At 37.9% G+C, this 14,262-nt stretch overlaps 1 protein-coding gene and 1 non-coding gene across 2 annotated transcripts in view; one reads left to right on the top strand and one right to left on the bottom strand.

Moving 5' to 3' along the window:
* LOC134825886 (F-actin-uncapping protein LRRC16A-like) overlaps window positions 1–14,262 on the bottom strand; it is a 59,720-nt gene that overhangs the window by 14,966 nt on the left and 30,492 nt on the right. Inside the window, exons 20-24 of the mRNA XM_063838075.1 lie at window positions 10,267–10,395; window positions 9,805–9,912; window positions 9,470–9,572; window positions 8,523–8,613; window positions 3,558–3,642 (exon numbers count right to left, since the gene is read on the bottom strand). Coding sequence (XP_063694145.1) covers window positions 3,558–3,642; window positions 8,523–8,613; window positions 9,470–9,572; window positions 9,805–9,912; window positions 10,267–10,395 — 516 coding nt within the window. The remainder of the gene's footprint in view (window positions 1–3,557; window positions 3,643–8,522; window positions 8,614–9,469; window positions 9,573–9,804; window positions 9,913–10,266; window positions 10,396–14,262) is intronic.
* On the top strand, window positions 222–336 carry LOC134826173 (U6atac minor spliceosomal RNA). The gene has a single exon (XR_010161669.1). It is a non-coding gene; the product is annotated as a U6atac minor spliceosomal RNA (small nuclear RNA).

Genomic DNA, 14,262 nt, shown 5'->3' on the forward strand with positions numbered 1-14,262 from the left:
AGCTGTGATTTGTAATCAAAACCATGATTTATGAATAAATGATGCACCTGTTTTAGGTTACATCGTAAAATAGAATCACTAATCATTAAATTCTTTTATAATTCTTGTAAAACTGTATTAAAATATTCCTCTGCCACTGAACCTTTTAACCGATGTCAAACACAAGGAAATATTTTCCTCACTTCGACTATATAAATATGACTTTTACCTAATATACTAATGTGAAGTATGAAAGGAGAGCCAGTTAGCAGCTCCCTCGACAAGGACGAGACTTAGTCTCACGACTACACACATGGTTTAGGCACTGTCCTCATGGACATCTAACCAAATTTTTAATGATCATTCTACATTCCAATCCGGATTTTACATTCTACATTACCTTACATTTACCGAAGTTCTTTCTAGGATATCATAATACGTACCCCGAGACGCTGCATACATCAAAAATTCAAGAACAAACCCACCTTTTTGCTAAACCAGTATAGCTTTGCGCGCACACGTGTAAGACTATTATACTGGTTAAGCATTAAGCAACCCACCTTCGGTTTGACAGTTTCGTTCTCTTGAGATTCGAACCGTGCTATCAATTGTCTTATTGACATAAACACTACAAAATATAACAACAATTGGTAATAGATGGTTATACTGTACAAATTAAGGTCTGCTACAGCGGTCATATTTCCACTTCGGTATAAACTCGGTATAAACAATTGAAAAATCGCCAAAACACAGACAATACAACAATTTGTACAAGTCAAGTACGACGAATTAAAGAAAGACTGGCATTAGCGCACTCTTGAAAACAATGCTGATGCATACCAAATACCCAAATACATTACCATACTTGGTGTGGAATGGTGGGAAAAATTCATTGGAATTCAACTTCAGAATCTCATGATGAGACGATCTCATTGCATAGTCACTGATACTTATTACGACAGAATGGCACCACCCCTCACTAAAAATCATTAAGCGAAATACAAATGTATGGGAGATGGTTTTACTTTCTCAATTCGAAGTTTCATATCCATGTTGTGTTGATAGTTCAAAATAAAAGGATTGAGTTAAGAACTGAGGATACTAAGCCATAAAGTGGGTCAATATTACAATTAAGAGTGTGAGTAGTTATGGTTCAACGTCTCATTAATATCAAGAGACAAGATTTAAAAAAAGAGGAAGGTGTTATCTCAGATGTAAACTTTATCTGACTACACTATAATACATCCTTAATCTCCAACATGGTCGTGGAAGTAAAGGGGTTTTCTGGCACGTGACAACATTGTCAACTTATCTGATTTTCTGATTGACAGGATCCATGAACTGATCGATAATAAGATTATATCACTTATCATACAATGTTACAAAATGCCGCCCGACCAAGTCTACTACGTGGATATTAAGAAGTCCTGTAGAATCATAGAATTAGTCAGGTGTAATACGTTGGTTTATTAACAAAGAAGAAGTTTGAGGGTCATGCTAACCAGCTCAACTGACGAGTTAAATCTTCGTGAATTTCATGACATCTTACTATGAGTCATGAGCTAAACATTTGTTTTTAGCAAAGGAGATGTTTAATGGTGTTAAATGTCACCTGTATTATGCAATTATACTGTCTTTGCCAGGTGTTTCGAATATGATATAAGTTTAATCGCTCTGGTAAAATATAAAGTTGGTTGTCTCCCAATGCTTATTGGTTACTAGAAGAGCATGGACTTAGGGCAGTTCAATAGGTCATCAAAAATAGCTTCCCGTTATTTATCGCACATAAGGTATGAAGTTGAATTCCTCGCCCATATCTCCAAGTCATTGGCCAGAAATATCACATTATAAGTAAAAACGTATGGCACAAATAAAACATGATACTAACCATTTAAAAGCAAATCGTATCGGTAAACTGACCAAACTTTTTGGGCAAAATTGCACGGTATAGTTAACCACGGCATCATAGTAAGACTAAATTTTACTATAACAGTATAACAGACTGTGTAGTAGCTGTAGAGATAAAGTATATTATAAAGGAGTAGCTGTAGAGATAAAGTCATGGAGCTATGATCAACCATCTGGTTACCGTACACCATATAATGTGTGTACACACTATACTCATCATAACTTGATAACAATTAACAAAGACACGGAACTATAGTGTACCAGCGGAAAATGAGAGAATTGAGAGCATGATGTAAACTTGAGTTAATTGAGGAAAGAGCAGCGGATAAAACGAGCGTTGAGTAAGCACAGAACGCGCAAAATTACGTCGATGAAAAGAATGCAAGCTAGCACAACGCTGCTAGCTCTCTAAAAACACGTAAATCTATCAAAATGTTGCACTGAGAAGCGTTAAAACAAAAGCATTGCCACTTCGTGCGGTGGTGGTTTGATAATAATCAATAACACACCAGAGAGAGCAACAATAGACCTCCTCACTTTGTATAGAGGAGAGGAATAAGAGACGAGTATATTATTCGAGTGGGGGATTTCCTCTCCGTTTATGGTTTCCCCGGCAACACTACACCATTATATACCGCTATGGTGCCAGGTTAGTATAACTGATATGATAATATTATGTTTACCAAATAATAATAATAATAATGCTACACTTTCCCACAAACCACCATGTTCCGGTGATGACAGATCAGTGGTGTATCATTTATAAAGGTTACGTATGGTTTGAACCCTGCTTGCACCAGTTCCTTCCCATTTCGATAGTTGCGGTAAATTATAATATATCAATTCTTGAAAGAAGCCCTGTGTTTATTTTCGACTTAAGAACCGAAAAAATTAAAGTTCCCAATCGTACTGTCGTGCTTCAACGATAATTTAACAAGGCAAGACTATATCCCAATAAATATCCCACGTAAAGATGGGAATCCCTAGTAGACTTGGTTTACAGTTACACTACACGATGCAGCATTTCAATATTAGCTGGAAATGTCCAGTTGTGAGATCTACATGAAGTGACTTCTAAGCTAAAGTTCATCAAAATAAGTTCATCAGCCAAATAAAAGCATGTAATAATCGTTTTACGTCGTATCGAATATCGGTAGTGAATTTGTTGGCAGTAATGAAATGAAATGAAACAGGGAAGTTACACCCCGTTCGCTTTGGCTCTCCTGCAACTAATTAACTGATAATATACTAATAATTTATATAACTCAACAACTAATGTAACTAACAACTAATAATACACAATGGAACTGTGTCGTGCATGTTATTACATGATGTTTAAAGTGATAACCATGGCAATCATAAAATTATCCTTCGCTATCTCATTACATCTATATTCCATAAGACCAAAATAAGTTCATAATCTCAAAGAATTCAGAAAACAAAAATCAAGTTGAAATAAGCTACTAGGTAATGAAAAAAATACACAAAAACACCATACAATATGGTCAATATCTAACGATCCAGCAAAGTATACAACATAACATCGCCACGATAAAACGTCGCGGCATCAACCAATATAATACTATCGACATAATCAGCTGAAAAAGAGTCAACACTCTCGACGTGCGCTAATGAGATATCAAGAAAATGAAAATGATATGTATACTTACATGCTTCGCAAGTTCATTGAGCCTCGTCACCATGGAATCAACAATGAGCGTCGTGATCTTGGTCTCAGCTTGAAGCATACATTTTCTGCAGAGAAAGGTATTGATTAAAATCTATCGGCAAACACATTACCATATAAAATACTATTAAGATTGGTATGCATGTGAAATGCATTAGGGGGAAATATTTGGAGATCAGATTCCAAGCCATTAGATGCAGCAAGAATAGTAACTACATAAATACAATATTTTTTTTAAGTTTTTGACTAAGTACCGTACCGATTTAGACTATTACAATTAGTAATGTTTTAAATGGTCAAAATTTGGGAAAAAAGCCTGGTCTTTGCAACTTGATGCTAACAATTTTGTCCATAGAGAACACTGAAAATTACTTGGATAATATGATATAACACCCAATAACATGGTTTGATAAAATCTGCACGTCAAAAAGCTGCCGCAATTGGTCAGTTAAATGAAAGCATCTCTCATCTTCAAGATCAACACCCAAACCGAAGACTCCCGTTGGTATAATAGTTTTCTCAGTGAAAAAAGGTCCCAGGAAAATGCCACTCCTTGATAATCACCAATCCATCACCCGGTAGTTGAGGTAATGACGATCTTCTAGGATAGTCCCGCTCTTATCTGTCAATTTTTAAATAGCGATAAAAGACGATAACAACCTTAGCCAAACTAAGTCCTTAAAAGGTAATGGAAAAAAAAGCAAACCTAAGCATTAAGCAACATCGTTTATAAACGGGCCATAAACTTGTATATAAATATAAAAGTAAAAGACGATGTGATGGGAGTAAATAAACACGATGTAGTGTTCGTCATAAATACTGCTCTATGTTCTAGTGGTGCAGCCCCTCGCACCTACTCATTTCCTTTATTTATGAACCACTTCCTAAACATGATCCCGCCTAGATGTAGTAGAATATTCTTTACATTAATGATAATTGAAATGTTACAATATTGCACAGTCAATATCGTCAAATTCTCTTTCGGGGATAAAACACAGATTTATGTAAAGTGAGAGGGTATATTGTGTGCAAACAAGACTGCGAACTAATGTCGTAAAATATGCTGGACAACTCAAAGATAAACCTCGGAGGTCGGACCATAAAAGTGCGGTCTGCCAGCATTGACCATACTTATTACTTACGTGTCCCACTCAACCGAACCCCAGCCCGAACAGAGCACCAAACACAACTCACTTCAACAACTAACAGCTCGTGGTGATACAGGGAGAGCGCATATTATTCTATACGCCCTGACAAAACAGCACTAGGAACGTGTGTCGTGTGTCCGTTTGGAACGAACAATTTACACGCACCCTGTCAACAGATACCTCTCCTCGGTGCAATCAAACAATGTCCGGATCAGCTCTCAACTTTGCAGCTGGATCACAACCTGGAGCAGTCGGACAGGGCAGTTTGTTTGCACTCTCGTATCATGGTTATAAGAGATGATCACAGAGAGATCCAGGTAGCTCAGATAACACTTGTCTTCTAGATGCAGGGTCACGTGGTACTGATGCAGGGTCACGTGGTACAACAGTTTAACAGCACTCTTGGTAACGGTCAGATCAGCTGAGCATCTGTAATTAACAGAACTTGATTGACTTACATGTGTAATTACACTGCCTGGATTGAGGACATTGCATGAAAATTGGTGATGGTTCCAGCATGACACGTGTGCGCAAGGTTGCTTGCCGCCGATACTTGACGGTCAGTATAAACGTGAGAGAAATAAGGTTTCAGTAATTGTGTTTTGATTTACCAAACATCCCCGCAGTTTACCTCAATTGTTCTGTCATCTTGATTTTCCGAATCACCAACAGACGCCACATTTCCTGAAGATAATTTTCCTCCAGAAGAATAAATATTCCACCGATTAGAAATATCCGACAGATTCCCTGTTCAGAAATAATGCAGTCTTCTCTATCACCAAATTCCGAGAACACACCTCTTTTCTCCAACAGGGGAGTAATATCTCGTCCTCACCACCCTGGCAACCTTCGTAACCACCCAGGAACCTCTGGTATCCTAAGTAACCATCCTAGTAACCTTGGTAACATTCCAAATATACCGTCTAACCATCCTGGTAACCTTGGTAACATTCCAAATATACCATCTAACCATCCTAGTAACCTTGGTAACATTCCAAATATACCGTCTAACCTTCCTGGCAACCTGGGAAACCTCCCAATTAACTCTGCAACCCTTCCTGGTAACATGGACACTAACTCACTGATGATGAGAATCCCCCTCTCCGCTCCAGCTGTCCTAAACAATTCTTTGTGCGAGGTTCCAACTCCAGGATTCAACAGCCCAACCCCTACAGGCTCTGGTGAGTCACTATTTCTCAAACAGTTTTAAGTTTTCACACCATGATACTATCAATTAAATGCCACCTCAAATACACTTATGGTTCACAGCATAATTCGACTGAAACTGAAACATGGTAGATATTATCAGATATATTATCTTTTATATTTTACAGGTTTGCAGCATTTCTCGTTTAGTCCTGGTAACGTGGAGAACATGCCGCCACCCCTCAGTTACCCGCCCGGTTCCTTCAACCCTCCCCTCCTCCCCTGGAACCAGAACCACTTCCCAGACAAGAGACTAGTTGTTAACGCTAGGCAGAGGTAACATACCCCCATCAGAGCTTATTAGCTTCAATCAGGGACAAAAGGAAATCGCGGCATGTACGGAATCGCGATTTTTCCCATTATTTGCGACAAATTTTATGAATAGTTTAAATGTATAGTCTGTTAAAAATTGCGGTATCGCGATTTTTGGCCGAAATAATCGCGAAATCCTTTTGTCCCTGGCTTCAGTTATATCATTCGTATTGTGGTCGGTCCATGAAATATGCCATGTTATTACACTGTACACAATGGATTGAAAGAAAACTGTTTTTATTTGCAGGAGCAGAGTCCAGAACATGAACGAGGCATTCAGGACGCTGAAAGAGAAGGTTCCGGGTCTGGACGACGAGGACAAGAATTTCAGCAAGTTGGAAGTGTTGCAGTGCACCATCTCCTACCTTCAGCACTTATACAAGGTGAGAATATGGACCGCTCATGTATAGCCGGCTGAATTATAATACCAGTGCCTAACGTTTCAACTCTAACATCATATCAAACTGACCAGACAAAGTTGTGAAAATAGTGTTCTTTGTGTCGGTTGCCACACCTGCTCAAACCCCAGGCACAATATCTCCGTCGGTGGTCCGAAATCAGCAGTTCTGACATAAATCTACCCTACTTTTATTACCAATTAAGGCAATGATAGATAAAAACCGCAGGTCCAAATTAATTACACGCATATTATTGAATGTTTCCCAACGACTGATCCTATAATGACCTATTGTCATCTCCAGGTGCTAGGGATAGATCGCAGTCAGTACGGTAAGACTCCGCAAGTTAAAGAACGGGTAGATCAGCTGGAGAAACGGTTTGTGGTGCACGGAGGGGATATAAAGAAGAGAGGAGCGAAGAGATCCCGGGCTGGAGAATGTGCTGATCCGTACTGAGAACTGATACCGGGACACCAAGTCTACCCAGCAGTGTTATACAATGATAATATGATGTTGAGCATTCTGATCACAACCGAACAGCGCACAATAGGAAGAAACATGAGTTAATTGATGGTGGTTGATACTGTGCCAAGACCGTAAGAACTATATTGGTATCCGAGATGTGACTGTCAGCTGCAAGCATGCGTTAAGTGTTCTGACAAGTTGGGGAAGTATTCAAGTGTGAGCTTTTCCGAAATGACAACTTGCGTACATTAAATTAAATAAATGGTTTGCATTTCGTTAGACAGAATATGTATTATTGGTCGATCTGTCATTGTTTATTGGATTATTTTTGCGATCTTGAATACCGTGTTTTTATTGTGTGGCGGAGGAAACATACGATTGATATGCAGTAATAATTCCATTCTCTCGCCAAACAATACAGCTTTACATACTCCAGCAGCTGCACATCTCAATTCTTTATAAAGCAAATGTTGTAGTACCTTGAGCATGATACACTACCACCTAGTAGGTATCTAATACCAATTACCTATAACCTTATTATGGTTCAAACAAAACTATAACGCCCACACAACCCAAGGAAAGAAGCAGAAATGCGGGGGTGGTACACATGAATGGGGAGGACAAGGACACGCCCTCACATGTGCCGGACACAGCTCGTGATATCAACACTCGCCTCTCATTGGTCCAGCTCACAATATCACGTGATCCACGTTCTCTTGATAATACCTTTTACAGCAAAAATTCAAAAAATAGAATGCGCGTTCAGAAAGAACTTTTAAATGAGCAGCGGATTTTTGACCGTATAAGGTATCGAATTGAGCTGCATTATTGGAGTGCGTAATGGAGAGTTCCGCGATAAAAGGGCAGTATAAAAGCAAGGTGGACATAATCCACAGCAACCGCCTTAATTGGTATAAATTGGCAAGACAACTGCCGGTATCAGCATGTCAATTAATCGAACTTTATAGTGACTTTGCCTGCGTTAACAACGATCATGTCGGACATTTTCATTTATACGGTGATGTGGTATAATGAGGATAGACATGGGGAAATTAAGATAAAGGGGTCGCGTAAATTATTAGGACTAAATTTCGAATAAAAGGAGGTTTTAAAGCAATCTACCGATATCAGCATTTCTTATAAATCTCTCAAAACAGAGGACTCAATTATATATTAGTATTAATTAAAGAGGCAATTATATATTAGTAATAATTAAAGAGGCAATAATAAAGGAGGATTAATTAAAGAGGCAATAATAAGGAGGATTAATTAAAGAGGCAATAATAAAGGAGGATTAATTAAAGAGGCAATAATAAAGGAGGATTAATTAAAGAGGCAATAATAAAGGAGGATTAATTAAAGAGGCAATAATAAAGGAGGATTAATTAAAGAGGCAATAATATAGGAGGTTTAACTCACCCGATAATGAGAGTGAGCTCGTGTTGGAAGGTCTTTGAGAGAGACCCGTAAACGGAGTCTTCGCTAATTCGGCACGTGTCCTCACAGTATTCTGAAACACAGGGGTGAAACTTCTAACATTATCAAACCAATACAAACGTAGACGTATTGATCTGAAATTATACAGAATTATATACTATATAGCTAAGGAAGCTATATTTATATATATATTATATATTATGATATTGTCGCTAGTCATAAACGTTAGGAGATGTATCTTTGTCTGTATCAGGTGGTAGGCAATGTGTCACCTCTTACCAGATGTGAGTACCTACCATGCCGACCATTCTTTTGGACGTACCAAACGTTAACGAAACTAATAGGGGCCAACATTTAGGTCGGTCCTTAATATAATGGGGTTGATAGTTTTCATTTAAGCTCATATCGACAGTCCAATCCAAAAACCCACGAAGCATTTCAAAGATTAACATGATCAGTGCCGCAGAATTAAAGACAATTAAATTGTATTATAAACAGAATTGAAATGCTCTTTATTTATTGGTCTTGTTACCCGGCTATAAATGGAAAGTTATCAGACATAGGTAAAGTATCAGTACCTACGGTAAGAGTATAGTACCATTTTAACATACATTTAACATTTTAACATACATTTAACATTTTTATTCAGAAAAAGGAACGGTGGGCAGCTCAAACTGTATGCGGCCGTAATTATGAACGGCCATAATTCATGTAATTGCATGCAATATAAGACAGATTTATCCAATAAGAATTAAGAGCCGTCCATAAAGGAGCAGATAAGAAACATGATTTCATCTGACCGATATGTTGATACTATATGAGTCTTAAACTTAGGATGTAACTGATTATGTTAGCCTCATTCTAACTTTGAATAACAGTTACATGAATATTAGCAATATATTAGCAGTATATTAGCAGTTCTGACTTACTTTGACTCTTGTTCCTAGAGTCTTCATTGAGCATGAGCTTGGGAACAGTCTTCTCAACAGTAGTCTGATACATGCTCGACAGGAGTGCCAACTCTTTGTTGACCTGCAAGGAGGGTATAATGTACACTCAATAGTCATAATGTGTGGAATGAGCAACGGGCATCGCTTATAATAAGCCAGGAAATAAATCATTATGACAAAACAACAAGTCGAGACTGGCGCGCTCTGACGTATTACATTCAAATTATCTAAATTGATTTGTTGATCACTATAGCCGCGCACTAAAATGTAAGTATGCAATGCAGGATAATTCAATAAATATTAACATTCCTTACGATGTTGGAGACGTTTTTAGCCGTTTCTCTGTAAACATCAGAGCTGGCTGCGCCCGCGTAGATCTTGGTACGTTGCGAGTCTGCTTTGTCGTGCAGCATGTGCATTAACTGTCAAGAGATAAGAGTTATTTAGAAATTCTTAATAGTACTATTTAAATCTGCTAATAGCGTAATCATATTTTATACATTATTAATATTTTATACATTGTGTGCATATATTTATATTTGATTGTAATTAAAGATTTTAAGGCGTTAGTGCCGAGTAATGCCTCTGGGTAGTGCTCCTCAATCAATCAAAATCACTGAACGAACAAGTGTTATATTGAAGTAAGCTATGGAAATTAAATGATGGGAAGGTAAGCGAAAGTCAAAATTTATGGTGGCGGAATGAACTTGGAAAAAGAAATGACAGGGAAGAAGAGCAAAAAAATGTATGATAATTAAATCAGGATTTGTGATCACCTGATAACATTTTTCAGCTTCTTTAAGCAGGTCGAGTCCTTCTTTCTTTTTTCTGATGAAAGCCTCTCCTTTTCTACCCTGCGCTTTGGTCAGGTTGTCGTAGAGATTTACGACCGCCTTATCGAGTTGCTGAAATAAAAATAAAGCTGATTATTGGGCGTCTCCAAATTGAATAAATAGCCAAATAATTTGGTTGAATTGCCCGTAAAATGAATACCTCTTTTTTGCACCTTTAGTAAAGGATAATATCTTATCCAAGTTCCGTAATAATTCATATATTAATTGTTTCAGTAACCTCAGTAACATCTAAAAGTCTTTCCATAGTGTTCGTCAATCCATCAATAATACTAAATCCTTTACCTCTATTTCTAAAGTCAAGACAAAATAAGGGGCTTACAAGTACAACAGAATAAAGAATCAGTAATTGTTTTAAATTAAAATTCAATGCACACCAGAAACAAAAATTTGTTCTTTCAAACTATTGAAACTAAGGCCAACGTGAGTACAAAAAAATGTAAATTTTGATTGCTTTCCCTAATAATTTTGTACCTTGTTCCTGCGTTGGAACAAATATAGTGAAAAGAGAGGCAACTCAACAAATTATTGATGTTCAAAAATTCTCATCACCACATACTTGCGACAAGGAAATCAAGGACACCTTCCGGAAATCAGCTTGTTTCCTTTGTCGCAACATCGTGAATCGTCATGATAAGTAATTTTGAACATTTCACATGCGACTCGTCAACTACGTTCTTATCTGGAAACTTCATGAACTCAAAAAATGCATGCTAACAGTCAGTGGATCATACATTAAATGAAATAAAGTGCGGGCAAGAAATAATGTTGAGGTCAGCAATTGTCCATCTTTCATCAACGCCACCAAATTGTTAAGCTGCTTGAAACGGAACGGCACTTGTATTACAATCTGTATTAAAGACAGGTTAGACACAGGAAGAACTGCAACTACATAATACGTAGAAAGCTATTACGTGAACTTGGACTCTTGGAATCTTGGCCGATACTTTCGACATTATAATTAGTTTCATGAGCAAACTTGATTCTCCGGAAATTCTTGGCTAGGTTTGATTAATATTGCGAGAGCTTGACAGAAAGAGTTGTTAAAGGAATCAAGACTAGAGTCATTCCATAACTCCCGTTCAAATATAACTCCCGTTCAATTTTTGCGAATAAATTATCAATTCCACGAACATTCTCAAAACTTAGCTTTTGATCTTATCAGTACAAAGATGTTTTCTCTTTGCAGTTGGAGAGGAAGACCGAGATTAAACGAGAAGGGAACGTTTGGAAATACCGCTAAATGTTTGTTAAATTCTTTAGAAATATGGTAGACTTTTCTTAAGTAGTTTTGCGCTCATATCTGAACATACGCAGTTTTGAGTATAGTATGCCATAATCAGTATTCACTCAACAATTTATGTCAAATCTGCAAAAAGATTTCTTTTGATTCATCCAAATTTTGGTGCGGTCAGGTTATGTAGATTGTATCTTAATAGATATTCTTGTTGGCGGTGAAGTTATACAAAAAATGGTTACAACGCATGAACATTCAATTACAGCAGATAACGCTCATATAACATACTATAAAAGCGCTTATACGTGATATTGCATCTTGTTATACTCGAGTACCAGCAAGGACAGAGGCGTGCCAAGCTCCACAACCCAAATACCACTAATGATCAACAGAAACAAAACACAATTACATACATCGTATTGTATGATGCAAAATTTACGGCCGTAAATCTGAGTCTGCGAACTTTATAAGTATGCACATTAATTAAGTATATGGCATATGCGTCATTTACTGTTTGCTGACTTAATTTGTGCAATTTTGACGAAAATTGCACAATTAATTGTTGCACAAATTTATAGATATAACGAATAACATGCAGGATATTGCATCTTGTTATACTCGAGTACCAGCTAAGAAAGAGGCGTGCGAAGCTCCACAACCCAAATAACAACTCCACAACCCAAATAACAGCTCCACAACCCAAATAACAGCTCCACAACCCTAATAACAGCTCCACAACCCAAATAACAGCTCCACAACCCTAATAACAGCTCCACAACCCAAATAACAGCTCCACAACCCAAATAACAGCTCCACAACCCTAATAACAGCGCCACAACCCAAATAACAGCTCCACAACCCTAATAACAGCTCCACAACCCTAATAACAGCTCCACAACCCAAATAACAGCTCCACAACCCTAATAACAGCTCCACAACCCAAATAACAGCTCCACAACCCAAATAACAGCTCCACAACCCTAATAACAGCTCCACAACCCAAATAACAGCTCCACAACCCTAATAACAGCTCCACAACCCTAATAACAGCTCCACAACCCAAATAACAGCTCCACAACCCTAATAACAGCTCCACAACCCAAATAACAGCTCCACAACCCTAATAACAGCTCCACAACCCAAATAACAGCTCCACAACCCAAATAACAGCTCCACAACCCTAATAACAGCTCCACAACCCAAATAACAGCTCCACAACCCTAATAACAGCTCCACAACCCAAATAACAGCTCCACAACCCTAATAACAGCTCCACAACCCAAATAACAGCTCCACAACCCAAATAACAGCTCCACAACCCAAATAACAGCTCCACAACCCAAATAACAGCTCCACAACCCTAATAACAGCTCCACAACCCAAATAACAGCTCCACAACCAAAATAACAGCTCCACAACCAAAATAACAGCTCCACAACCAAAATAACAGCTCCACAACCCTAATAACAGCTCCACAACCCAAATAACAGCTCCACAACCCAAATAACAGCTCCACAACCCTAATAACAGCTCCACAACCCAAATAACAGCTCCACAACCAAAATAACAGCTCCACAACCCAAATAACAGCTCCACAACCAAAATAACAGCTCCACAACCAAAATACCTGCCACAAGGTTAGTGGTTAGTGGCCAGGGACACTGATATATTAATATTACAGATGGTCTATATTACTAATATACACCACCTGTTGACACACCTCCAATATTTAACCTAAACAATAATGTGACTATGAAATTTGAAACCTAACACCTTCATCCCGATAGTATAACTGAGGACAATGTTCATGATGAAATGACCGTCAATGGATTGGTAACGTCCTGTGAGCTATATCAGACACGTTACGCTGAGATGATAGAAAATGCGGAAGTAATACAGGTCTGCAGTTTTTAAGAGTCAGTTATACTCGGTAGTTGTCGGTCTTCACCAGGCGGCAGTAACGCATAATAATAATATGGGTGCAAATAGTTGAACCTACAATTTTGTTATACATAATAAATATTAGCGCTGTTATATTACAGTTCACCAACAAAGTGATTTCAGATAAATCATAAAATGCTTGTTAAATTTGTCGAAATATTTAACTTTATTAGTTACACACGATGATTTGACATTATCATTCTAAACTGTTTTGACCAATTTCGCGTATAAACATTTATCTCGGTCGTTAGATTAGGTAAGCTTATTCATATTGACTATATTGTTGTCAATGTTATTTACTCCTGTTGTTTACCCAGGACTGGGAGTTTGGAGGTATAGCCTATACTTAATCTTATAAGATCCATATCAAAATAAAAACCTTACGGTCATAACCTCGAACAAGAGTCAGTACGTAGGACAAGAGTCAGTACCTAGAACAAGAGTCAGTACCTAGAACAAGAGTCATTACCTCGAACAAGAGTCAGTACCTAGAACAAGAGTCAGTACCTAGAACAAGAGTCAGTACCTAGAACAAGAGTCAGTACCTAGAACAAGGGTCAGTATCTAAATCAAGAGTCAGTACCTAGAACAAGGGTCAGTACCTAGAACAAGAGTCAGTACCTAGAACAAGAGTCAGTACCTAGAACAAGAGTCAGTACCTAGAACAAGAGTCAGTACCTAGAACAAGAGTCAGTACCTAGAACAAGAGTCAGTACCTAGAACAAGAGTCAGTACCTAGAACA

The sequence above is a fragment of the Bolinopsis microptera genome, chromosome 1, assembly GCF_026151205.1.
Source record: "Bolinopsis microptera isolate Bmic1 chromosome 1, MBARI_Bmic_1.0, whole genome shotgun sequence".
NCBI lineage: Eukaryota > Metazoa > Ctenophora > Tentaculata > Lobata > Bolinopsidae > Bolinopsis > Bolinopsis microptera.